Here is a 24,256-nt window from a genome sequence, read left to right on the forward strand (position 1 = left end):
GAGCCCTCCCAGGACCCTAGGTGCCAGGCCACTGCCCTGGCCAGCCCAGGCCAGCTGAAGAATGTTCACTGAAGACGCTGAGAGACCCTCCAAGGACACAAACTGGCTTGGCAGAAGCGCAAAGCAGCCTAGCAATCAGTTTAAAAAATTGTCCTGCCCTCCCTGAAAACCCCTTCAAGCCTTTCCTACTCCCCCTCCCCTAGTCCCTCACAGTTTAAATACCGCGCAGGTTGTTTCCACTCGCAATGGGTCCTTTATACTGTCGTCTGGCCGTTGCAGACACGAGCCCACCCACCGGCCAGGGGCTGAGAATGCAGCCTTGCCCCCGCTCCTGCACCCAGCTGGATAACCCAGTAAGCAGCTCGCTCTAAGCCTCGGATTCTGTCTGTACGTAGGGATAACAGCACCTCCCTTGCAGGGTTACCTGCCGATGATTCATGTCATGTGGGAAACCTACAGCAGATAGTGCTGTCAGGTGGAGTGCAGAGAAGTGGTTAAAGGTGTGACATCTGGAGTCAGATTGCCTGCGTTCAAGTCCAAATCCCCTACCCTGTGGGTGATCTATGGTGAGCAAGTTATTTAATCTCTGGGTGGCAGTCCCTGTTAGTGATCACTATTGTTTTTATCAGTTATTGGGCCCATCCTGGGCAGCAGGAGACAAGGACCAGCGGGAGGACAGGGCATTCTGGGCCACATCTTCTCCCTTAACTGAGCCATAACTTATTTTTTGTTGTGGTAAATATATAAAAATTGTTTAAAATGCCATTTTAACCATTTTTTAAAGTGTACAATTCAGTGGTATTAATTATACCCATAATGCTGCACAACTATCACCACTACTTCCAAAACTTTTCATCCCTCCAAACGGAAACTGCCCAGTAAGCAGTAACTTCCTGTCCCCTCTCCCTCTGGCCCCTGGTAACCTCTAGTCTGCTGTCTGTTTCTATGAATTTGCCTGTTCTAGATATTTCATACAAGACATCACTTATTTTTTAAGCACCCTCTGCAGATCTATAGCAGCTCTGTCAGTGCAGGAACGTAAAATGTGTTATTTAGCATTTATTTGCTCATAAAATCATTAGACTTGGTATATTAAACTTAATGGTAATTTTATTCAGGCAATAATTACAGAATTAGTAATTACATTTTTTTTTTTTTTTTTTTTTTTTGCGGTACGCGGGCCTCTCACTGTTGCGGCCTCTCCCGCTGTGGAGCACGGGCTCCGGACGCGCAGGCTCAGCGGCCATGGCTCACGGGCCCAGCCGCTCCGTGGCATGTGGGATCTTCCCGGACCGGGGCACGAGCCCGTGTCCCCTGCATCGGCAGGCAGACTCTCAACTACTGCGCCACCAGGGAAGCCCAGTAATTACATTTTTATTTATAAAATAATGTTTAAATTTTTTGCTTACAGGCTGTTTATTGTAGAAAATGTGGGAAATAGAGAAGAGTATAAAGGAAGAGGTTAAAAATCACCTATAATTCTAATGATGTTACCATTTTGGTGTTTTTTAAAAAAGAAATTAGATTTACAATGAAATGCATTTAATGTTTTTAGGCTCTGAGCTGCTGAACTTAGGTTTTTGTTCAGTTTGAGAAGGATTACTACATTTGAGATTAGAAGACCCCACCCATGGTCTATGAAGACAAGGAAAGCTCGAAGAATATCTGGACTTTATGTTGGTTACATTGCTAGGCAGACCCAGAAAGCATCATTTGCAGAAGGAGCTGAGGAAAAAGGAGAGAAGGCAGTCCTACAAAATTAATTATATAGTGTTTGTCGAAGGAATTTTCTCTAGACAGACCTTTTCCCTAACCTAAAACTCTTACGAGTTTTGGGTGTTTTTGAAAAGAACACACTTTCCACATGCCAGGACAGCATAAGACACTTTTGTATGTACTTTCTATTAATTCCCACACCCTCTTTAGGAGGTGGATCTTATCCCCATTTTACATCGCACCTCTGCCACCCATGTGCTGTGTGACCTTGGGTAAGTCTCTAAACCTCTCTGTGCTTTTGACATCCTTATTTGTAAAAATAGTACCTACCTCATAAGTTTGTTGGGAGGATTAAATGATTTAGTATGCAAAGCTCTTGAAATATAAGCCCTTAGAATTTATAGGCACAATGGAAGTGTTAGCTGTTAGGATTATTCTTTACAGATGAGGCCTCCAAGACACGAGGGGATTAATGAGCTCCCAGATGCCAATTTTTGTCATTTTCTTGGACTTTGGAGGACTGCAGCCTGGCTCCAGTAGAGAAGGCTGCCTCCTCCTTCTCATGTGGGTGTTTGGGGTTTACGATGTGCTTCCAAACAGGGCCTTCTCTCTCCCATATGCCACAGGAGGCAGAAGTGGCTGAATCAGAGGACAAGCAGAGGAGAGAAAAGCAATCATATCTCACTCCTCTGTTTAATGCCCCCAGGTGGCTTCCAAGTCCCCTCAGGATTCAGCCCAATTCCTTAACAGATTTACTCAGCCCTTTAGGATCTGCCTCTGCTAGACTACCACCCCAGTCTCGTCTCCCTCTTGAAAAATCTTCTTCCAATCATGCCAAAACGCCCTGTGCCTGTTCTTGCCTCTGGGCCGTCTCCTACTCTTTTCCCTCTGTCTGGAACACTTTTCCCTCACTTCTGCTGGCCTGGCTAATTCCTAGTCATCCTTTAGATCTTTGCTTTTATTCAGTACTGGAAGTCTTCCTTGGTCTCTTAAGTTAGCTGTCCCTCTTGTGGGCTCCCCTCGGCCCCCTACTGCCCCATAAATGCTACTGGTACAGGTGGAGTGGTGGATGCTGCAATGCAGTGCCTGGATCTGCCTCCGGAAATGAAGAACTTATCCCCCAGCTGCTGGAGGAGTTGCCCAAGGATGGCCATCAGCTGTCGGCCCTCGCCCTTAGCTGAAGAATACTGCCTTACCCAAGGTTACACCTCCTTCCAGGGGCAGCCCTCGTCCAGTGTCTGGTCAATGCCATTGGATAAAGGCCCAGCACTCTTGCCACATTTGGAACAGCTCCAGAGGTTCATCTCATCTTCAATACTTCCTGTAAAGCTGCCATTGAAACAGCATCACAGCTCAGCATTGCCCTCTGCCCGACCATGCCCTTTCCCCTCCCTCCCACGTCAGTGACCCTGAGAGCATTGCCTAATAAATACTCTGCAAGCTCCTCTCCAACCCAGAGGCTCTTCCCAGGGAACCCAACCTGTGTCATGTACTGACCATTTGCAGCCGCCCACTGGCTCATGAATGCCCTCAGGATGACATCCCGGTGTCTCAGCCTGGCCTCCCGTCCCTCAGCATCCTACTGTTTCCCCACCACCCCATCTTGTGCCGCCCCGAGGAACAAATGTGCCTCTTCATTGCTCCGACTTTGGGGGCCTGCCTTTTCTGCACCTTTTTTCTCAAGATCCCCCGTCTCCAGAATGACGCCCCTACACTTTAGTAAAAAATACTTATTCCCCACATTTTCCATGTGACAGGCCCTGAACAGGCATTAGGGAACAAGATAGATGCAAACCTGTCGCTTCAGCCTAGGCGGGAGGAGAGATAGATAAACAAGTAATTACAAATGACAGTTTCGTGCTCTGAGGGGAGGTGCAGGGAGCCAGGAGATCACACGACAGGGCAGGGGCTGACCTAACCCCTAACCGGCTCAGGGAGGGCTTCCCTGAGGAGGTGCTGCTTAGGATGAGGAGGACCCAGTCAGGCTGAGAATGACAGGAAGGGCATCCAGCGTAGGGACTGTCACGCACAGAGGGTGGGAGGTGCTTCTTCAACTGAAAGAAGCCCCTCGAGGCTGAGGCCACTTCCTCTCTGGCCAGTTCAGGGCACTCGTCAGAATCATGTGATTGTTTTCTTCTCTCTCCACATCACACTGGAAGTGTTTGGAGGGTACAGAGGATTGCTAAAAGTCTCTCACAAACTTCTGTTTCTGGTCGAGAGGGAGCAATGGGCCAAACTTACCATCTCACCTTAAACAACTAAAGAGCCAGACAAAAATATATGAAACAACCGTTTTTGGATATTGGACAGCTGGTCTTATGGGATGATGATTCCTTTAAGAGGGAAAACGAGTGTGGTGAGCACTGTAATTGTCCCCTAGCTTACAGCCCGGAGAGGGTTTCCAGGCCACAGAGCAAGAGGGGCACCCAGGTGGAACCTGGCAGGGTCGAAGGGGAAAGTTCGGGAGGCCGAGGGGGCTAGAGTTCTCAGGGGAGATGGGGGAGGAAATGGCTGCACAGAGAGAGAGAGAGAGAGAGAGAGAGCAACCAGGGATTTCCAGATGGTTCCTCCCTGTGGTGCCCCATCCCACCCCCAGTGCAGAACCATCCTTGGAGCTCCCACAGAGTTGGTGTTCACGCCAGCCATAGCAGAAAGCCGCCAAATTCACAGGGCATTGGGTAGAGTATTCAGAGAGTGTTGCCTCAGTAGTGGGGAAATCAGCCCTAGACTAAAGACTGCTCTGGCCTTGCCTTCAGAAGCTTCAAAGCAAGCCTCAAAAGATCAGATTGTTCCCAAGTAACTTGACTCTGTTCTGGAAAAAAGCCCAACACTATTTTTTAAAAAATACAAGACTATTCAGCACCCTACAAGGTAAAATCCACAATGTCTGGCATTCAGTCTACAATTCCAGGATACACAGTAGTAGGAAAATATGGCCCAAAATGAAGAGAAAAAGCAATCAATCAAAACTGGCCCAGAAATGATACCGATAATAGAATTCACAGATAGAGCTATTATGACTGTATTCCATATGCTCGAGAAGGTAGAGGGAAACATGAGAAGATACATGGATGATAAAAGAAAGACGCAAATAGATCTTCTAGATATGAAGACCACAATGTCATGGATAAAAATTGTACTAGATGGGAGTAACAGCAGGTTAGTCAGCGCCAAAGAAAAGATAACGAACGTGAAAGCACAGCAAAGGAAACTCACCAAGATGAAACACAGAGAAAAATGAGGCTCAAAAAAAATGACCAGAGGGCTTCCCTGGTGGCGCAGTGGTTGAGAGTCCGCCTGCCGATGCAGGGGACACGGGTTTGTGCCCCGGTCCGGGAGGATCCCACATGCAGTGGAGCGGCTGGGCCCGTGAGCCATGGCCGCTGAGCCTGCGCGTCCGGAGCCTGTGCTCCGCAGCAGGAGAGGCCACGGCAGTGAGAGGCCCGCGTAACGCAAAAAACAAAAAAGTAAAAAAAATGACCATAGCATCAGTGAGCTATTGGACAACCTCAAGTGGCCTAATATGTGTGTCAGTGGGGTCCCCAAGGGAGAGAAAAGAGAGGAGGGGAACATAAAAACTTTTGAAGAAACAATGGCTAAAAACCTTTCACATTTGATAAAAACTATGAACCAGATACAAGAAGTCCGATGAACCCCAAGCGAAAATCTCTTATATTCCCGAAGCCTGGCTCACAGTTGGCAAGCGATCAATGTTTGATGGGTGAGTGAGCAAACTGCTGCCTGCACAGACTGTCACCCTGCTCTCTCCCTTTCCTCTCCTCTTCTCTCTTCCCCTCCCCGCTTTGCTTCTCTCTTGCCCCCGGTGCTTCTCATCTGCCAGAGCTGTCCTGGATGCATATGGTGGCTTCTATAAAGGCCACTGATCTTAAGTCTAGGAGTGTGTCCCAGCTTCAGGCTTTGTCATTGACAGCCTCAAGTGGTCCAGCCTCCTTCAAACTTGAGTACATCAAGGGGGTTAGAGATGAAAGCTAAAATATCCTGAGTTCTGCTGCTATGACCTTCCAGGGACTCCTGCTTCCTCAGTCCCTGTGAGAGTGACAGGGTCAGGAGGAGAGCCCAGGATGGAGTGGATGCCGGGTTCTACCCAGGTGTGGGCCTAGCAGAGCAAGATCCAGCCTCATTCACGGCTCACCCCTGCAACTCCTTTGTGAGGTTAGGCTGGTTGCCTCTGGGCCACCAGCTGGTCAGTGGTGTTTGGATTTGATCATTTATTAATCTCTTTCCAGCTCTGGCATCTTGTGATTGAAGCTAGTGTAACCAGTGTCACCTGGCTCCAGTTGTCCCTCTCCATTCCCCTGTGGCTATCTTCCTCTTTGATGTGTCTCATCCTCACTAAAAGCGTGTGGAAGCTGGAGAGGAGGAGGGAGGCAGGCAGGCCTCAGACCCTTTGTTCCTGCCAGGCCCTTCCTTCAATGGCTCCCCAGAGTTTTCAGGTCCAAGTTCAAACTCATTAACTCAGCACACTAGGCCTTGATTCTTAGAGCATGGTTTCTGGAACCACCTGCATCAGCATCATACTGCCTCACCCTCCAGCTTGCTAACAGAGAAGATTCTGATTAAAGTCTTGGGTGGGTCCTAGGAATAGGCATTTATAATAAGCATCCCTGGGGATTAAAACAATGTATAGGTGGTAATGGGGGGTTAGGTCATACTACACAGGTAAACAAATCCAAACAGTAGGAAAACAACAACAACAATGACATGTGCTGAAACTATCCCCCTACCACTACCCAGGCCCCTCCCTGGAAGCCACTGTCTCTCATTTGAGGGATAGTGCATTCCAAACACACACATATATAGGCATGTGCTTGGGCACAGGGACAGGCCAGGAGATTCTGAAAGCCCAATAAACCAGAGAATGGCTGCACCAGGGCCTCTGGGATGTGCCCGCATCAGCTCTCTGACCTCTTGCCATCACTCCCCACCTGAACCCCCTGCCGTGCACCAGCCTTACAGAACTTGCTGCAACTCAGCCACTGAGGATGCTGCTGCTGTGTGCCTTACCTCTCGCAGTTCTCTTTGGCCAGAAAGGCTTTCTTCCTCTTTGTTGCCCGCCAATGCCTATTTATCCTTCAAGACTAAGCTCAACTGCCTCTTCTTCCAGGAAGTCTTCCAGCCTTACCCCGTGTCCTACACTCTGGCTTCTCTGCACTTCCACATTCCCTGTTACCAAACTTATCATGCTGAGTGGGGTTTTCTTTCTGTTCCCCTGCTGGACCGTCAGCTCACTGTGGGCCAGGGCCATTCGTATTCCCTGTTGAATTGCTGAGTCCCAGTACAATGTACCTAGTACATAGATAGTCAATAATTGGTGTTCAATGAATGCTCAAATAGCAGGCATTCTGTCTCATTCTTGCCTTGTGTAGTTTGGAAATCCAAACCAAGGTGAGCCTCACCCAGGCTCTCCACCTTCTTGTGCTCCAGAGGGGCTGGTGGTGCAGAAAGCTGGAAGGAGGGCATTTTCTCCCTGAGTCACAGGCAGGAGGGGCCCCTCAAGTCCTGAGCATGTGACACTGAGGGGATTCAGAGGAGGCTCACACCCCTGGGTTGGAGAGACCCAGCCCCAAGTTTCCCCTGGGGGGTCGCCCTGCTGGTGGCCAGTGGGCAGAGCGGGGCTTGGAGGGGCCTTCCTGGCAGAAGCAGTGTGACAGGCCTGCCTCTTCCCCACCCGTGCAGAGGGAGCAGGTGGCCCGGCTGTAGGCAGGGGGTAGGGAGATCCAACAGAGGGAGGGGCATGCGAGAGGAAGCTGAAAAAGCAAGGGGGGTGGGATGGCAGGGGTGTTGCTGGTCAGGTGGCTGTTTAAGGAGGAAATGTGCTGGGAACGTTAATGAGCTGCGTTAGTTCACGGTGATCTGCTTCCCCAGTCGGGGAGCCGTCCAGGTTCTGGGGTGGAGGAACTGGGGACGGGAGCCAAGTTGGGGAGCTCCCCGGCTGCTGGGGCAGGGCCTCCCATGATGGGCTGGCAGGGGGAGTCTTTGTCCTGGCTCTGAGGAGCCCTCCTTCCTTCTCCCCTTTAAAGGAAAGGCCAGGCCTTGCCAGGCGGTGACAATTTGGCTCAAGGCCTGCTTGGGACTCACTGTCCATCCTAGTCTGGAAGCTTCTAGGGCAGCGGCTGGCTCTCAGGAGTCACTGGCAGAGCTAATCTTCCAGCCCCCCCCCCCCCCCCCCGTCTGCTCCCACCCCTCTTGCCTCTCCTCCACCCTGCCAGTCTGAAGCCCCCAGGGCATGTTGCCCATTAATCAACACTCTCGTCCTCCCCACATGGGTCCTGGCTTCCGAGGAGCCCTCTGAGGTCATGGGGCCAGGGAGGCACCGCTGGAGCCGAAGGTTGGAGACCAGATGCCTTCGATGGTCTGAGTGCCGGCTGTGACAGGCCTACTAAATGCCAGGTGCTGGGTTAAGTGCCAAAGTGAGGAGATGAGGAAGCCGTGAGGGGTGGGGAGTGGGGGAAGGCTTTGCCCCAGGAGGAGGGTCAGGGAAGGAGCCACATGTGTAAACAGAGCTCCAGCTAAGAGGGGATAAACAGAGCAGCAGGCTGGGGGACTTAACTCCGCCTGAGGCAGCTGGGGAGGGCCAGGGAGAGGAAAAGGGCTGAGCGCCCTGTGGAGTGGCGGGGAAGAAGGAATTCGTGAAGGAGAGGGGAGAGGAGGCCCTTGCAGACGGCAGGCAGCCCTGGCTTGACTTGTGGAAGGGTTCCCTAAGATCACACCACACAGGGACCCCTGAGAAAGCCCCCTCCCCCTGAACTGTCATTGAATTGGTGCTCCAGGACCCATGGCCCTAGTTAGAGGTCATAGATAAAACTGTGAAAACTTTCAAAAGAACTGTCAGAAGCCCATAAAATCAGCCACATTAGTTATAACGTACTGGCCCCGGTTCTATCTGTTTATGACAGTAGAGATACTGCAAATTTTTCATCAAGATGGAAAAGAAAAATGAAGAAAACCTCTGAGGCTTTTGGTACCTGGTGGGTGAGGAAGCTTTAATCTTGTGGGGTCTTTCGGTACCACATCACCAGCTCTGACAGACTGTACTGTGCTGTGCTTACCCCTGGCACCTCCTGGACCAGCCACCTTTTCCTTCTGGTTTTTTTCCCAAGGAGAAACCCAGGTAGCCACCACCTGTGAGGGGAAGTTCTTCTTTTTTTTTTTTTCCATCTTCCCAAAAGTTTTTATTTTATATTTTTCACATCTTTATTGGAGTATAATTGCTTCACAATGTTGTGTCAGTTTCTACTGTACAACAAAGTGAAGAGCCATATGTATACATATATCCCCATATCCCCTCCCTCTTGAGCTTCCCTCCCACCCTCCCTATCCCACCCCTCTAGGTCGTCACAAAGAAGAGATCGAGCTGATCTCCCTGTACTATGCAGCAGCTTCCACTAGCCATCCATTTCACATTTGGTAGTGTGTATATGTCCATGCTACTCTCTCACTTCATCCCAGCTTACCCTTCCCCCTCTCTGTGTCCTCAAGTCTGTTCTCTACATCTGCCTCTTTATTCCTGCCCTGCCACTAGGCTCATCAGTACCGCTTTTTTAGTTTCCATATATGCGTTAGCATACGGTATTTGTTTTTCTGACTTCGAAGTGCTTCTTGACCTGTTCAACTACTCTTCTTGCTGGGCTCTAAGCAGCCTTGACAGGGGCCCCAACTGATGGACAAACAATGTATGGGTCCTATGGTACCAACAAACCACAGCTCTCCTTGATTTGGCAGAGGTCCTTATCTTTTTTGGGTTGAGGTCAATCCTCTCTCCACCTGGATTTCCTGTTCACACCCATGACCATATCGGTCTCACAGTGAGCAAAGTGCCTGCCTAGAGGACTGTGAAAGCCCAGGGTCTGATGTGGGTGGCCTGTGGTGCTTCTCTTCAAGCCCTTTCCTGGCCTTCTCAGTGGTCCTTTCATGACAGGACTGAATATTCGTTTTCATCTGTTTTCACCTGTCACAAATGGAGGAACCCTGGTGTGAGCACACTAGGGTGTCTGCTGGATTTCCAAACCCCACTGATATTCTGGGAAGCCAGGGTAGCCCGATGGGCAGAAATAACATCTCCCGGCTGTGCAACTGTTCAAATCAGGGTCACTATCACTCTGGGGGGAGTCCCCTTGGAGAAGTGGGGTTGCTGCCATCTTGTCAGAGACTGCGTTGATGGAAGGGAGGAGGCTTGCTGGGCCGAGGGCTTTGGTGCACCGCCCACCCCCCAGCCCCCTCCGCCCAGTGCTCTTGTTCCACCCTCAAGGTCCCAGGCTAAGTGAAGTAGGTGGCTTGGAGAGGTCACCTGGGGCTCGGGGCTTCCTTTCACCAAGAATTGAAAAAGCAAGTCTGGTGGGGCCCTAGAACCGTTTCAGCCGTCGGGGAGAGCGTGTCTGTGGCCTGGGGAAGGGGTCCAGGCAGCAAAATAAGATCCCCTCCCCCCTCTCTGGACCAGCAGCTGGGACTGCGGGAGCCGGGTGCGTGCGTCTAAGTGTGCGCATCCTCGCTCTGTGTGTGTGCGTGTGCGTGTGCGTGTGCGTGTGTGTGTGTGTGTGTGTGTAGAGAGAGCTGGAGAGGGTCGCGACCTGACGGGTCCAACTGTGTGCTCCCCTCCCCCCGCAGCCCCTGCCCACTCTCGGAGGTTCCACCTTTGAAAGTGTAAGCTGCTAGCAGCGGCAGCCGAGTGGTCGTCGGGAGGCGGGGGCGGGGAGGGGAGGAGGAGTCTGGCTCTGGTTGTGTGCTTTTCGATTGATGGATGACTGCTGGGTGGGAGCGAGCGTGCGGGTGTGAGTGTGAGTGTGTGTGTGTGTGTGTGTGTGTGTGTGTGTGCGCGCGGGGTGCGTGCGCGCGCGGGGCCTGCCCATTTTCCTCCTCGCAGTAGTCAGTTGGGAGCTGGAGAGAGGGAGGGAGACGCAGCCCGCGAGAAACCGGAGAGGAGCCGAGCGCCCTCCGCCCGAGGCGCCCTCCCTTCGTCCGCGCACAGGCGCCGTCGCTTGGAGGAGCAAGGTGCCACCCAGCCCGCAAGGGCGCAGCGTACAAACCCGCGGTCTCTTCGGTGGCTCTGCCCCGGGACTGCACCTGGAGGCCACCCCGGACGGGGATGGTAAGCGGCTGCTGCCGTCTGGCAAGCAAGCGGGACGCGGTGCGGGCACCATGGCGCTGACGACCTGGAGGGGGCCCTCGGCGGGGCTTGTCCGGCCCGAGCTCTGGCTGCTGCTGTGGGCAGCCGCGTGGCGCCTGGGCGCCACGGCGTGCCCCGCCCTCTGCACCTGCACCGGCACCACGGTGGACTGCCACGGCACGGGGCTGCAGGCCGTCCCCAAGAACATTCCACGGAACACGGAGCGCCTGTGAGTATGGCCCTCATCCGCAGCCCGCGGGGAGCCTCGAGGTTGCCCTTCCACCCCGATGCAATTCAGGGCTAAAGGTGGGGGCAGGACCGTAGGGGCCTGGGCTCTGCAGCCAATAAATGAGTCAGTGCTTGCCAGGGTCCTTCCCGAGCCAGAAGCCAGGAGCCAGGAGCGCCAATGTTTCCCTTTCTCGGGATTCAGAGGGCCCTCGCGGGGCTGCCAGCTCCCATCCTCACACCTGGGCCCTCGCGGGCTGCCAGCTCCCATCCTCACACCTGCACCCTGCGCTCAGCACGGCAGGCCTTCCCACTGCGCCAGCACTTTATTTCTCCAGGGTGTCTGGGAATTGGTGCCAGAAAGCCTTCCTGGCACCCAGGAGGGAAGCTCACACGCACCAGGCACCATGTCTCCATTTGGGCACATGGGGCTTGGGCTGTGTTCTGAGTGGGAGGTGTGCATTTGGGCTCTGAGGGCTTGTAGGCTGGTGATGGGCAGCAGGATGGGATGGAGTTGAAGGTCCTAGTCTCCCCCTTTCTCCCCATTGTTTGCCTCAGAGTCTTAGAATTTTTTCCTTCCAGATGTGAGGCATTTGTCTCCTACTACACATCCAGCCATCCCCAACCCAGGCAGACAGTGGACCTGAGGGATTTGGGTTTGAGCCTTGGTATGTTACATTCAGCACACAGAGAGGGGTAGATATGACCTGGACAAGGAGCCCGTAAATAATGCTGAGAGGTCGGGAGCTTGGAGTGGGAGATACGAGGTTAAAGATATTGCCCATGATAAGTCATGAAAACCATCATTTCTCTTACGCTGTTGTCACTCACTTCTAAATTCTTGAGAAAACTTGGCCCTTTCTTGACTCACCAAATTTTGTAGAATGTGTGTGTGTGTGTGGGGGGGGGTGGGATTAGCATGTGTGTGTGTTTATAGACATATATAATTTGTTTTCCCAGATTCTTTTGCAGAATGTGTATCTGCATGAATTCCTGGTATCTGTGGTGTCACCTCAGTAGTGTGAGCCTGGGAGAGCCCATGTACATGGGCTGTGTGTGCAGATTTTTGGTCTCATGCAGGGTCTTTTATTTAAAAATTTTTATTATTTATTAATTTATTTTTTGGCTGCGTTGGGTCTTCGTTGCTTCGTGCGGGCTTTCTCTAGTTACGGCGAGCGGGGGCTACTCTTGTTGTGATGCAGGGCTTCTCATGGTGGTGGCTTCTCTTGTTGCGGAGCACGGGCTCTAGGCCCATGGGCTTCGCTAGTTGTGGCTCACAGGCTCTAGAGCACAGGCTCAGTAGTTGTGGCTCATGGGCTCAGTTGCTCTGCGGCACGTGGGATCTTCCCGGACCAGGGCTTGAACCCGTGTCCCCTGCATTGGCAGGCGGATTCTTAACCACTGTGCCGCTTGGGAAGTCCCTCATGAAGGGCCTTTGTGCCGCTTGCGGAGGTGGCTGCCTTTGGGGGATTTTTGAGCTGGACTTCGGAGGAGGCTGCTGGCCCCTTTGAAATCTGCCTTCTCCTTCTCACACTCCTGGGTCCCTGCAGTGGCTCTCAGGAAAGGCGTACAGATTTTGAGAACTTTTGAGCACATTTTCATGACTCTCGGCTGGTCAGAGGCAGAAATCTGGCCCTGGGAAGAACTGTGTCCTGGATCAAACTCCGTACCAAGGTCAGCAATTAGCACGTTTGCCCCAGACCCTTCTTGGCTGAGACTGAAAAATTCCCTTGGAGGTTTCAGAAAATTTGCAATCTAGGTGGGAATCAGTGTGTGTGTGTGTGTGTGTGTGTGTGTGTGTGTGTGTGTGTGTGTGTGTGTGTGTGTGTGTGTGTGTGTGTGTATGTGTGTGTGTTGTGGCACTGCATGGGGAGAAGTTGGAACAAACAGATTCCTTGGGGATCCTGTGTGGCCCTGGAGAGGGACGGAGGGTCAGAAATCTGTCTAAAGGACCCCTGAGGCTGCAGGGTCACCCTCCATGTTCCTTCTGGACCTCATCTCTGTTCCTTTGCCTTGTCCTCGGGGCAATTCTCCTGCAGCTGTTACCCTGGTAGCGGCCTAGGTCTGAGAATTTTAGCCCCTCTCCTTTGCTTTTGGATCTGAATTTTGAAGTCATTTCATTTCTTGCTCTCTCTCCACCTTTAGTTTTGAGGGTAGTGTCTGTTTTGACTTTGATGAACTCTTTAGCTCTTTTGCAATCAGAGTGAGATGGAAGTGAAATTTCCCGGTGTAAAGTTAGTTATTTGCTGTGTGACCTTGGGCAAGTGACTTAACTTCTCTGAGCCTTAGTTGCTTTCTATCAGGAAAATGAGGCTGCTGATACGTAAGGTCTCTGGTTCTTGTGAGGACTGAAGGTAATGTATGGGAAGTTCTTGGTACATTATGATGCTTGCTGAGGGCCATTATTATCATAGGATCAGGAGAAGAGTCTTGTTACTTAATTCAGCAAGTGTTTGTGGAGCCCGTAACTGCCCTGGTGCTGAGGCTCCAGCTGGGAGTGAGCAAGTCCCTGCCCTGAAGGGATGTACAGTTGAGAGGACTGGGCAGGTGCACCTAACTGTAAGCTCTGGCAGTGTAATGGGGCTGTGGGGAGGAAGCTTTGGGATTAGAAGCTCTTTTCTGGGGTGAAGGAGCTTCCAGGGGATGGACCATTTTATGAAGGTACTTTGGGACTCAATAGTGGTTGGGTCGGATTTTGCCAAGTAAAATTGGGGCTTGCCCAAGAGGGCAGGCAGCCCAGACAGGGCATGCAGGAGCAAAAAGCTTGAAGATGGGAGTGTGGCCGGCCTGCTGGGAGAACGGACCAGCTTTGCCCTGGGGCTGAAACATGCTGTGGAGTGGAATGTGATGGGATTTGAGACTGGGAAGGTTGGGAAGGGTCAGGAAGGCCTTTCTCTATCTGGATTTTTCCTTTAGAGACTTCAGGGTTCAGATCCAGGGATAAGTCATCAGGTCTGACCTTTGCTGTGTGCAAAACTTCTTGGATTGGGAAAGGCTGGAGAAAGCAGAGGGAGCCTGCCTTTTCAACAGGCAGGCCGCGAAAGAGCCATTTGAAGAGGAAAAGAACATCCTGAAAAGAGGCCTTGAGCAGGCTCAAAATAACTGTGGCATATGCTCTCTCTAATCAATATGGGTGTCGTGCAGTATCAGAGCCTGAAACAGTGGCTTCTTCCGAGGCTGTGAAATTTTTATAGACCGCAGCTGTGCATTCGTTCGCCTTTTGTCTTCTGGGCAGTTTCCCCGGCAGCCTGTGAGGCCCAGCAACTTTATGATCATATATTCCATAACTCCGGGTCCAGCCCGTCTCCCCACGTGGGAAGAAATTGTCACTGGTTTGCTGCAGGGCCTTCTGGGAAGAGACTGTGCAGGCTCCAGAGCTGTTGAGGAAATTGGCTCAGCCAGAGGGACTGTGGGGCTGTTGGGCGGGTGGGGAAGGGTTGCTGAATAATTCACTGCAGTGGAACAACTGAAGTCCAGTGCAAGGTTGGGAGTGTGGTAGAGGAGGCCTGGGGGCTTGTCTCTTTGCAGGGCCCAGACTCAGAGGGGCCCAGCCATGGCCACTATCATTTTTTCTTCTACTCAAGGACCTTTCAGTTGGATTTTTTTTTTTTCTAACTTAAAAAATCTTTTGGACTAGAGTGTTTAGGAGAGTGTGATGAGAGAGTGCAGTATGTGTGGACACCACTTCTCCCCTCCACCCTGGACACTTGTATTCCAGGCTTGCCGCGGATGCCTCTTGTGGGTGTAGGATGCAGAGAGGAGAGAGGCCTGAGTATGGAGAGAGGGCCCTGGGAGGCCTGCTGGCTTCTGTTTGCCTCCAGGTCCAGCACTTTCTGCTGCTCTTTGGGCCATGGGGGCCTACACTCCTGCCTTCCTCGGTATGTCCCCTTGCCTCCTGGCCAGTTTGTCCACTGCCCTAGCTCCCTGCCCGCTGCTGAGGCCTGGGAAGCCCATGCCTTCTCCCAGCTTAGCCCCGAGTCTGGAGGCCCTGTTCAATGGGGGTGGGTGGTTTTGACCAAGGAAGGCTGCCCAGGGCACCCCCAGGCTGATTGTCTGGGAGCCTGGTTGGAATTCCAAACATTGATTGGATGGTGGCTGCGGTGAGAGGGGTCAGAGGGCCAGACAGAAGCCACGTCTGCCACCGGGGCCTGGCCGGCCTGGGCTCTCTGAGCAGGACTCGATGGGCTCCGGCAGTAGAGACGCACGTGGTGCAGGGGGAGTTGCCTCCTGGTGAAGCTCGTGTCTCTAGTAGCAGGTGCACTGGGCTTATTGCTGGGCTCTGAGTGACTGGTGGTACGGCCCGGTGCTGCCACTCCATGTGACCTGAGACCCAGTTTCCCCATCTGTAAAAGGGGATGACGGTTGCAGGTTGATGGTGAGGACTAAGTGAGTGCATGCGTGTAGAGGGCCTGCAGGCGTGTTTGGCACATGGTGGGTGTTCTGCCTCCGGGGAGAGTGATACCTACTACCTTATAGGGTTTTTGCCAGGACTCACTCATTCTATGTGTGTGAAAATGCTTTGTGACTCTTAGTGTTACTATTTGAGAAGCTCAGGCTAAAGGCTTGAGGGTTCAGGTGGGGCAGGAGAGAGGGCGGTGGGGGGCAAGCATTTGAGTGTTGGCCGGACTGCAAGCTGGGGTCTGGCTCTCAGAACGCTCCTTCCCTGGACTGTCCCGCGTCCCTTAGGGTTTGGAGACAAGGCGCGGGTCAGTGTCATGCAGGGAGTCTCTGCAGGGTGGATGGCTCTGGAGCCAGACTGCTTGGCTTTTTAGTCCCTCTCTGCCATTCAGCAGCTGGGGGGACCTTGGGCAAGGTATGGGGTTTAATTCACTCATTCAACAGATAGCTGTCTCTTGAAGGTCTGCATGGTGCCGAATGAATAGTCCCGGACAGAAATGGAAACCGCGCCTCTCTCTCCGAGTTTTAGTCCAGCAGGAGAGATGGAGATGAATGACACAATAGGAGGAGAATCATGTAATTGCAAAATGGGATAAGTGCTCTGGAGGAAAGTGTGACTTCTCAGGCCCCCATTTCCTTGCCCATAAAATGGGGATGATGACAGGACCTGCTTCAGATGGTGGTCCTAAGGATTAAATGTGGTGATGCTGGGAGAAGCACTTTGCACTGGGCCTGGCACACAGCAAGTGCCCAGTAAGTGGTAGTATTATTATTGTTATTAAGGTGACAGAGAATTGCAGGGCTGTGAAAGGAACTTGGGTGCCACTCAAGGCCGGATCCCAGCACGGCCCTGCTCTCTATTCCTTCATCAGGCAGCCACTGGGCGCTCTGGATCCCCGGGGAACCTTGGGGCACACGGAGACCGAGCTGCCCCTTTCACGGTGCCCCCTCTCGGAGGCAGGGGGCTGGCTGCGGTGGCCCAGGCTGCCCGCTGCTGCCAGCAGGGGCGGCTGTGCTCTTTGGGGGCCGGCTGAAGGGCGGCGGGGACAGGCAGCCCCCGCGTTATTGGGAGCAGACGGGAGCTTGGCTGAGCTGCTGTCTCAGTTCTGTGCCGGCATTAGCAGCTCGGCAGGGCTCTTGCTTAATGGGATTTGCTTCCCAAATGCTGTAATTATCGCCATACAAATACTTATTACCCAGAGCAGATGACGGCCGGGCCTTGGGCAGTAGCCAGGGAGCTGGGCTGTGCTCGGGGTGGAGAATTGGCTCCTCTTTTTGAGCTCGAGATTCCCTCCCCTTCTCTCTGGATCCCAGCCTGCCGTGGACAAACAGCTGTTGGGCACCTGCCATGTGCAGAGTGTCTGCAGAGGTCCAGGATATGGACTCGCTCCTCTGGGAGCTTGTGGCCTGGTGGGGAGAAAGGTCTGTCTGCGAAAGAACAAATGTGTAAGGATGCCCATAGGGACGTAGAGCACAGCGGCTACCAGCGCAGCCTTTGCTGTGAGAATGGCCCGGTTTGAATCTCGCCTTCATCACCTACCACCTGAGAGATCTTGGCTGACTCATGAGTGACTCAATTTCCTCATCTGTAAAATGGGAGCAACGTAGCATTTACCTTGTAGGGCTGTGAGTTCAAATGAAATTGTCCATGTAGGCGTGGTTAGAATAACGTTGGCACGTAGAAAGTACTCCATCAATGTTAGAGATGAGGAGATGGGAGTGAGACATGGAGGAGGAGTTGTATCCCTAGAGTGATGGGGAGGTGGGATTTGAACTGGGCCTTGAAGGTTGGGCAGGAATTAGGTGAGTGAGCGGTGAAGCCAGGGCAAGGGAATCTGGGGGCATCCAGAGGTGAGTGCCGTACGTTTGGGAAGGAGATCCAGCTGGTGGGGTGAACATTTGTGCTGGTGAGTTCTGAGAGAGAAGATTAAAGTAATGGGTAGGCTCAGGCCATGTGGCTGGGGAATGGGGAGCCATCCGAGGGTGTGTGTGTGTGTGTGTGTGTGTGTGTGTGTGTGTAAAATTTTATAATAATTTTTTTTTTTACTATTCAGCGATGTTTAACAAATCTAGTTGTGCAAACATCACCACAGTCCAATTTTAGAATATTTTCATCACCCCAAAAGATTCCTTGTGTTCACTGTAATTTTAAATTTTGTTATAATTTCAAACTGACAGAAAAGTTGCAACAAAAGTATATCCCGTATCCAGACTCAATTGTTTATATTTTGCCCCCTTTGCTTTATCATATATTATACACACACACACGCACACACACCTTTTTTCCTTGAACCATTTAAGAATAGATTGGAGGCATAACTTTTTTCCTCTAAAAGCTTCGGTGTGTATTTTTCTAAGGACAATAAGGCTATGAAAATCAGAAAATTTAATGTCGATACAATACTATTATCTACTCCGTGGTTCATTTTAGAATTTCATCAATTGTGCCAATAATGTCTTTTGTGGCTATTGTTTTGTTCAGGTTCAGAATTCTGTCCAGGATCACACATGGCATCTACTTGTCATGGCTCTTTATTCTCTGTTAATTTGGACCAGTTCCTTAGCCTTTCTTTGTTTTTCTTGACCTTAACATTTTTGAAGAATACTGGCCAGTTATTTTGTAGAATGTCCCTCAATTTGGCTTCATCTGCTTTTTTCTCATGATTGCGTTCAGGTTATGCATTTTTGGCAGGAATGCTAAATGAGCAACGTCGTGCCCTTCTCAGTGGGTCACGTCAGAAGACACGTGATGTCAGTTTGTCCCAATGTTGGTGATTTTGGTAATTTGGTGTCAGCCAGGCTTCTCTGCTGAAAAGTTACTATTTTCCCCTTTGTTGTTAATAATTGACTTGCAGGGAGATACTTCCAGGCCATGTAAATATCCTACGCATCAAACTTTCATTCACTAGTTTTGGTTCCACGGATGAGAAATTTGTAACTCCACCATTTCTTCTCTATTTATTAGTTGGCATTCTACTCTAAGAAAGATTGTTTGTAACAGCATGGACTTGTGGATTATTATTTTATTCATTGGGTTATAATTTGTAATAATGTTACTACATTATTTTGATGTTCAGAGTGTCCCACATTTGGCCAGTGGGACCCCTTCAAGGTGCTCCCGTGTCCCGTTGACAAGACCCTTTAAGCACTTGCCTCCAGGGGTTTTGAGTGGAGAGTAACAAGTGCAAAATGGTGTTTTAATATATTCTGTTTCCTGGCTTTGGTATGGACAATAAATGGAGGGAGAGACCAACTGGTTGGTGGTGGGGAGACCAGTTGGTTATGGTGACTGTGATTTCTGACAGCAGTTTTTCTATCACTGCTGTATTTTTGTTCTTTAAAAAAAAATTTAAAAAAACTTTTATTTTAAAACAATTTTAGACTTACAGAAAAGTTGCCAAAGTAGTACAGAGAGAATTCCCATACACCCTTCACCCAGCTTCCCCTAATGTTAACATCTTTCTTAATCATAGCGCGATGATCAAAACCTAGAAATAAACATTGGTACAATACTGTTAGCTAAACTATAGACTTCATTTGTATTTCACTAGTTTTCTTCCACCAATGTCCCTTTTCTATTACAGGACCCAATCCAGGATCCCACATTGCATTTAATTGTCATTTCTCCTTAGTCTTCTTCAGCCTGTGACAGTTCCTTAGTCTTTCCTTGTTCTTTGTGACCTTGACATTTGTAAAAAGTGCTGGTTAGTTATTTTGTAGACTGCTCTTCGGTTTGTGTTTCTCTGGTGTTTTTTCATGATTGGATTGAGGTTATACATTTTTGGCAAGAATGCCACAGAGGTGATGTGCCCTTCCCAGAGCATCCTATCAGAGGGTAGATGACATTGATATGTGTCATTGCAGATGATGTTAACCTTGATCTCTTGGTTAAGATGGTGTCTGCCAGGGCTTCCCTGGTGGCGCAGTGGTTGAGAGTCCGCCTGCCGATGCAGGGGACATGGGTTCGTGCCCTGGTCTGGGAAGATCCCACATGCTGCGGAGTGGCTGGGCCCGTGAGCCATGGCCGCTGAGCCTGCGCGTCTGGAGCCTGTGCTCCGCAACGGGAGAGGCCACAACAGTGAGAGGCCTGCATACTGCAAAAAAAAAAAAAAAAAAAGATGGTGTCTGCCAGGTTTCTCCACTATAACATTATCTTTCCATTTGCAATTAATAAATATTTGCGGGGGGAGATACTTTGAGAGTATGTAATATCCTTTTTGTCCTCAAATTCTCACCTACTAATTTTAGCATCCATTAACAGATCTTGCCTGCAACCATTATTATCCAATTTTTCTTTTCTATTTCCCTCATTGGTTCTACATTTATTAATTGGAATTCTTCTGTAGGGAAGAAAATCTTATTTCTTTTTAAGAAGGTGGTTTGTTGGTTGGGTACTTTGGGTTTTGAGTTTCCTGAGGGCAGGGACTGTGTCTCATGTATCTTCGTGTTTCCATCGCCACGTACATGGTAGGTGCTCAAAAAAAATGTGTGTTCAATGAGTTTTTTTTTTTTAAACCTGTGGTAAGACATTTCATGATTCTGATCCTTGCTTTAGAAAATATGATCATTGTGATAGGCTGAATAATGGTCCTCAAAGATGTCCACATCCTAATCCCTGGAACTTATGAATATGTTACCTTACAGGGCCAAAGGGACTTCGCAGATGTGATTAAGTTAAGGATCTTTAGATGGGAGATGATTTTGGATTATATGGGTGGGCTCAAAATAATCACAAGGGTCCCTAGAGAGAGAGAGGCAGGAGGGTCAGAGTCAGTAGTAGGAGAAATATGACTACAGAAGCAAGAGATTGGAGTGATGCCAAGAAGGGGCCATGAGCCACAGAATGCAGGCGGCCTCTCGATGAAAGAGGCAAGGAGATGGATCCTCCCCTAGAGCCTCCAGGAAGGAATGCAGCCCTGGGAATGTCTTGACTTTAACCTAGCAAGACTGATTTCAGACTTCCGATCTCCAGAACCGTAAGATAATTTGTGTTGTTTTAAGCCACTAAGTATGTGGTAATGTGTTATAACAGCAGCAGGCAACTGTTACAGTCCTCACAGAGTTTGGAGGGTACAGCAGAGGCCAAGGCATGAGAGGAAGCAGGCCTGGACGGAGGCAGAGGGTGCAGAAAGAGCAAATGGGAACGTCAGAGCAAATGGGAACATCACAGGGGACCCTATGGCCCGAGGCTGGGAGGATGATTTTGCAGAGTAAAGTTGGGAGGGTGGCTGATCCTGGAGAGAAACCATGAAGTTAGCTTCTGCCTCTTTTGTTTGAATTACCAATAAACAGCCATGTGAAGAAATGACCCTAGAGGCAGGAATAGGGGATGGTCACTCTGTTGAGTGTTCAGGCTGGAGAGACAGTTGGGAGGGTGTCCTGGGGAAGTAATGGGACCCACGAGGGCAGTGAGACAGAGACGTCACTGGGAATAAAAATCTCCCGGGAAGCTGGTATAAAATGCAGATCCCCAGGCCCATTCCAGAGTAGCTGAGGCTGAGGCAGCAGGTCTTTGGCAAAGGCCATTCAGGTGATTCAGATGTGGGAGGTGCCCAGGACACAATCCGAGGAACACTGCTTGGTGCTGGGGTTTCCTGGTGAAGAAAGTACGTCCTTTGAAGACGCAGGAGGACTGCCTTTGGCTTCCACCCACATTAAGAGGGCAGCAGGAAGGGAGGGCCACCAGGGAGGAGCTGGGGGAGGGGCAGCGGCTGGGGGAGGGGCAGGAGGAGCTCCCGTCCACAGGGGAGCCTTGGCCTGACGTTTGTGGATTCCAACCTGGGCGATGCAGTTACTGCTAAAGCCAAAGAAGGCGTCTGGAGATGGTGGGGGGAGGGTTAACAGTGTGGAGAGCAGCCAGTCTGTTTGAGGATGAGGGCCAAGGAACGCTTCTGGAACTGCGACTGGGGGGTCACTGGCAAAGCTGGGCAGAACGGTTTCCTGGGAGAAGTGGAAGGCGGAAGCAGATGGTTGGGAGCGAGTAGGTGGTGAGGAAGTTGGCGGGAGGAGAGAACAAGCACGGGAGCTCCAAGGGGAGCCGCTCAGAGATTGTTTGCAGAGGGGCAGGTGGACTGGAGTCCCACTCGGGGGAGAGGGGGTGGGAGGCGACTGTGGAAAAGAGGAGCCAGAGCTCTGGGTGGGTTGGGGAGGGGAGGACCTATGACAGGTCAAAGAGCAGAGATGGAGAGCATCGAGGAGGGAGTTGTGATGGTGTTGGTGGTCACCATTCAGAGCCCTTACTTTGTGCCCAGGCTCCGAGCCAGGTGCTTTACCCACGTCCACTCTTTCACTCCTCATAACAGTCCTGGGAGGAAGGCATTACAGGTCCCTGAGGGACTGGTTCCTGGAGATCCACCCACCCAGCACCAAATAAGATTCCAAAATTCCCGATGCTCAAGTTCCTTATATAAAATGGCGTACTATTTGCGTATAACCTACTCACATCCTCTCCTATACTTTAAATAATCTCTAGATTACTTATAATACCTAATAAGAGGTAAATACTACATAAATAGTTGTAAATACAGTGTAAATGATATGCAAATAGTTGCCAGAGCAGGGCAAATTCAAGTTTTGCTTTTTGGAACTTTCTGGAATTTGTTTTTTGTGTGTGGAATATTTTCGATCTACGGTTGGTTGAATCTGTGGCGGTGGAACCCCCAGATAAGGGGGATAAGAGTCTACTGCACTTACCCCTGCTTTGTAGATGAGGAGAAGATAAGAGAGGTGGAATCGTCTGCCCTGGGTTAAACAGTCAGCTGGTAAGTGATGCTCTGAGTCTCGAGGCTTTGAGATGTGTTTCTGTTTAAATTTTTTTTAATATAAATTTATTTATTTAATTTATTTATTATTTTTGGCTGTGTTGGGTCTTCGTTGCTGCACGCGGGCTTTCTCTAGCTGCGGCGAGCGGGGGCTACTGTTCGTTGCAGTGCGCGGGCTTCTCATTGCAGTGGCTTCTCTTGTTGTGGAGCATGGGCTCTAGGCACGCGGGCTTCAGTAGTTGTGGCTTGCGGTCTCTGGAGCACAGGCTCAGTAGTTGTGGCACAGGGGCTTAGTTGTTCCACGGCATGTGGGTTCTTCCCGGACCAGGGCTCGAACCCATGTCCCCTGCACTGGCAGGTGGATTCTTAAGCACTGTGCCACCAGGGAAGCCCTGTGTTTAATTTTTAAATTTGACTACCACTCCACACATCTTAATAAGGCTTGGCTTCATTCATTCATTCATCATTCATTTAACACCTACAAAACCTCTGTCGGGGCTTAGCACTAGGACATAAAGGGAAATTGGCCAAGATTGATTCCTTCCTGCATGTGTTTACAAGGTGGACCCAAGTTGCAGGCTGGCACAGGGAGGGGTGTCCAGCCTAGGGGTAGGGGGTGGTGAGCAGAGTTGGGGGATGCGAGGAGGTGGTGTTGCAGGTTGAGGTCAGGGCCAGGGAGTTAGCTGCTGGGTGGCCTCTCAGGGGCCTGGGGTGGGCAGTGAGTGGAGAGGGGGCTGGCAGGCAATGGACATGGAGGCCTGGTGGCCACCAGGGAGTGGGGCCTGTCTGTAGGGATGTGGTTTTGGGATGGGCCCCAGACCTGAGAATGGTATTGGCAAGAGCAAGGCCAGGCCTCAGTAGTGAAGGAACGGAGGTGCGGTTTGTGCCTCAGAACAGAATGCACCATGGAGTTGGGGTTAAGAGCTGGGCTCTGATCGCCTCCCACCCATTAGGATGGCTACTATAAAAAAACTGGGAAATGACAAATGGTGGCGAGGATGTGGAGAAATTGGAACCATTGTGTGTTGTTTCTGGGAATGTAAAATGGTGCGACTGCTGTGGAAAACAGTATGAAGGTTCCTCAAAAAGTTAAACATAGAATTAGCATATGATCCAGCAAGTTCACTTCTGGGTATATACCCAAAAGAATTGAAAGCAGCGTCTCAAAGGTATTTGTATACTCATGTTCATAGCTGGATTATTCACGATAGCTGAAGGGTGGAAGCAACCCAAGTGTCCACTGTTGGATGAATGGATAAACAAAACTTGTAGACGTGCAATGGAATATTATTCCGCCTTAAAAAGGAAGGAAATTCTGACACATGCTACACCATGGATGAACCTTGAGGACATTGTGAAATAAGCCAGTCCCCTTATCTGAGGTACCCAGAGTAGTCAAATTCGTAGAGACAGAAAGTAGAATGGTGGTTACCAGGGGCTTTGGGAGAGAGGAAGGGGAAGTTACTGTTTATCAGGTACAGAGTTTCAGTTTTGCAGGCTGAAAAAGTTCTGGAGATCTGTCGTACAACAATGTGAATGTACTTAACACTACTGAGCTCTGCACTTCAAAACGGTTAAAATGGTAAATTTTGTTATGTGTATTTTATAGCAATTAAAAAAAAAAAAAAGACCTGGGCCCTGGAGTCAGACATGCTAGGGTTCAAGTCTTGCCTTTTCAACCTACTTACCAGCTGGCTGAACTTGAGCTGGTTACTTAAATTCTTTATGCCTCAGTTTCCTCATCTGAAAATCAAGACTGATAGCAAACCTTTGAACCAGGTGGTATTATGAGGCTTAAATGAGCTGGCTTGGCTGTGATAGTATAGATATTGCTAGTACTCAAGCCAAGGAAACAAGATGGGAGCCAGGAGCCTGGGCAGAGCAGGATCCGTAGGAAATCTGCTGTGGTGTGAGGCCCCTGACTACTCATCCCTGGGACTTCTTGATTCATCACACGGTGGAGGGTGACCCCAGCCCTGGGGTTGGTGCCAGGCCTGTGGGCTCTGCTGAGGGGGTGGAGGAGCCTCTGGAT

The 24,256-nt window shown here is 50.6% G+C and overlaps 1 protein-coding gene across 1 annotated transcript in view; it reads left to right on the plus strand.

Annotated features, from left to right (window-relative positions):
• Positions 1 to 10,716: 10,716 nt before the first annotated feature.
• The window catches only part of SLIT1 (slit guidance ligand 1), a 169,250-nt gene continuing 155,710 nt past the window's right edge, over positions 10,717 to 24,256 (plus strand). Inside the window, exon 1 of the mRNA XM_079899903.1 lies at positions 10,717 to 11,069. Coding sequence (XP_079756029.1) covers positions 10,873 to 11,069 — 197 coding nt within the window. The 5' untranslated portion in view covers positions 10,717 to 10,872. The remainder of the gene's footprint in view (positions 11,070 to 24,256) is intronic.

The sequence above is a fragment of the Stenella coeruleoalba genome (assembly GCF_951394435.1).
Source record: "Stenella coeruleoalba genome assembly, chromosome: 16".
Taxonomy (NCBI): Eukaryota; Metazoa; Chordata; class Mammalia; order Artiodactyla; family Delphinidae; genus Stenella; species Stenella coeruleoalba.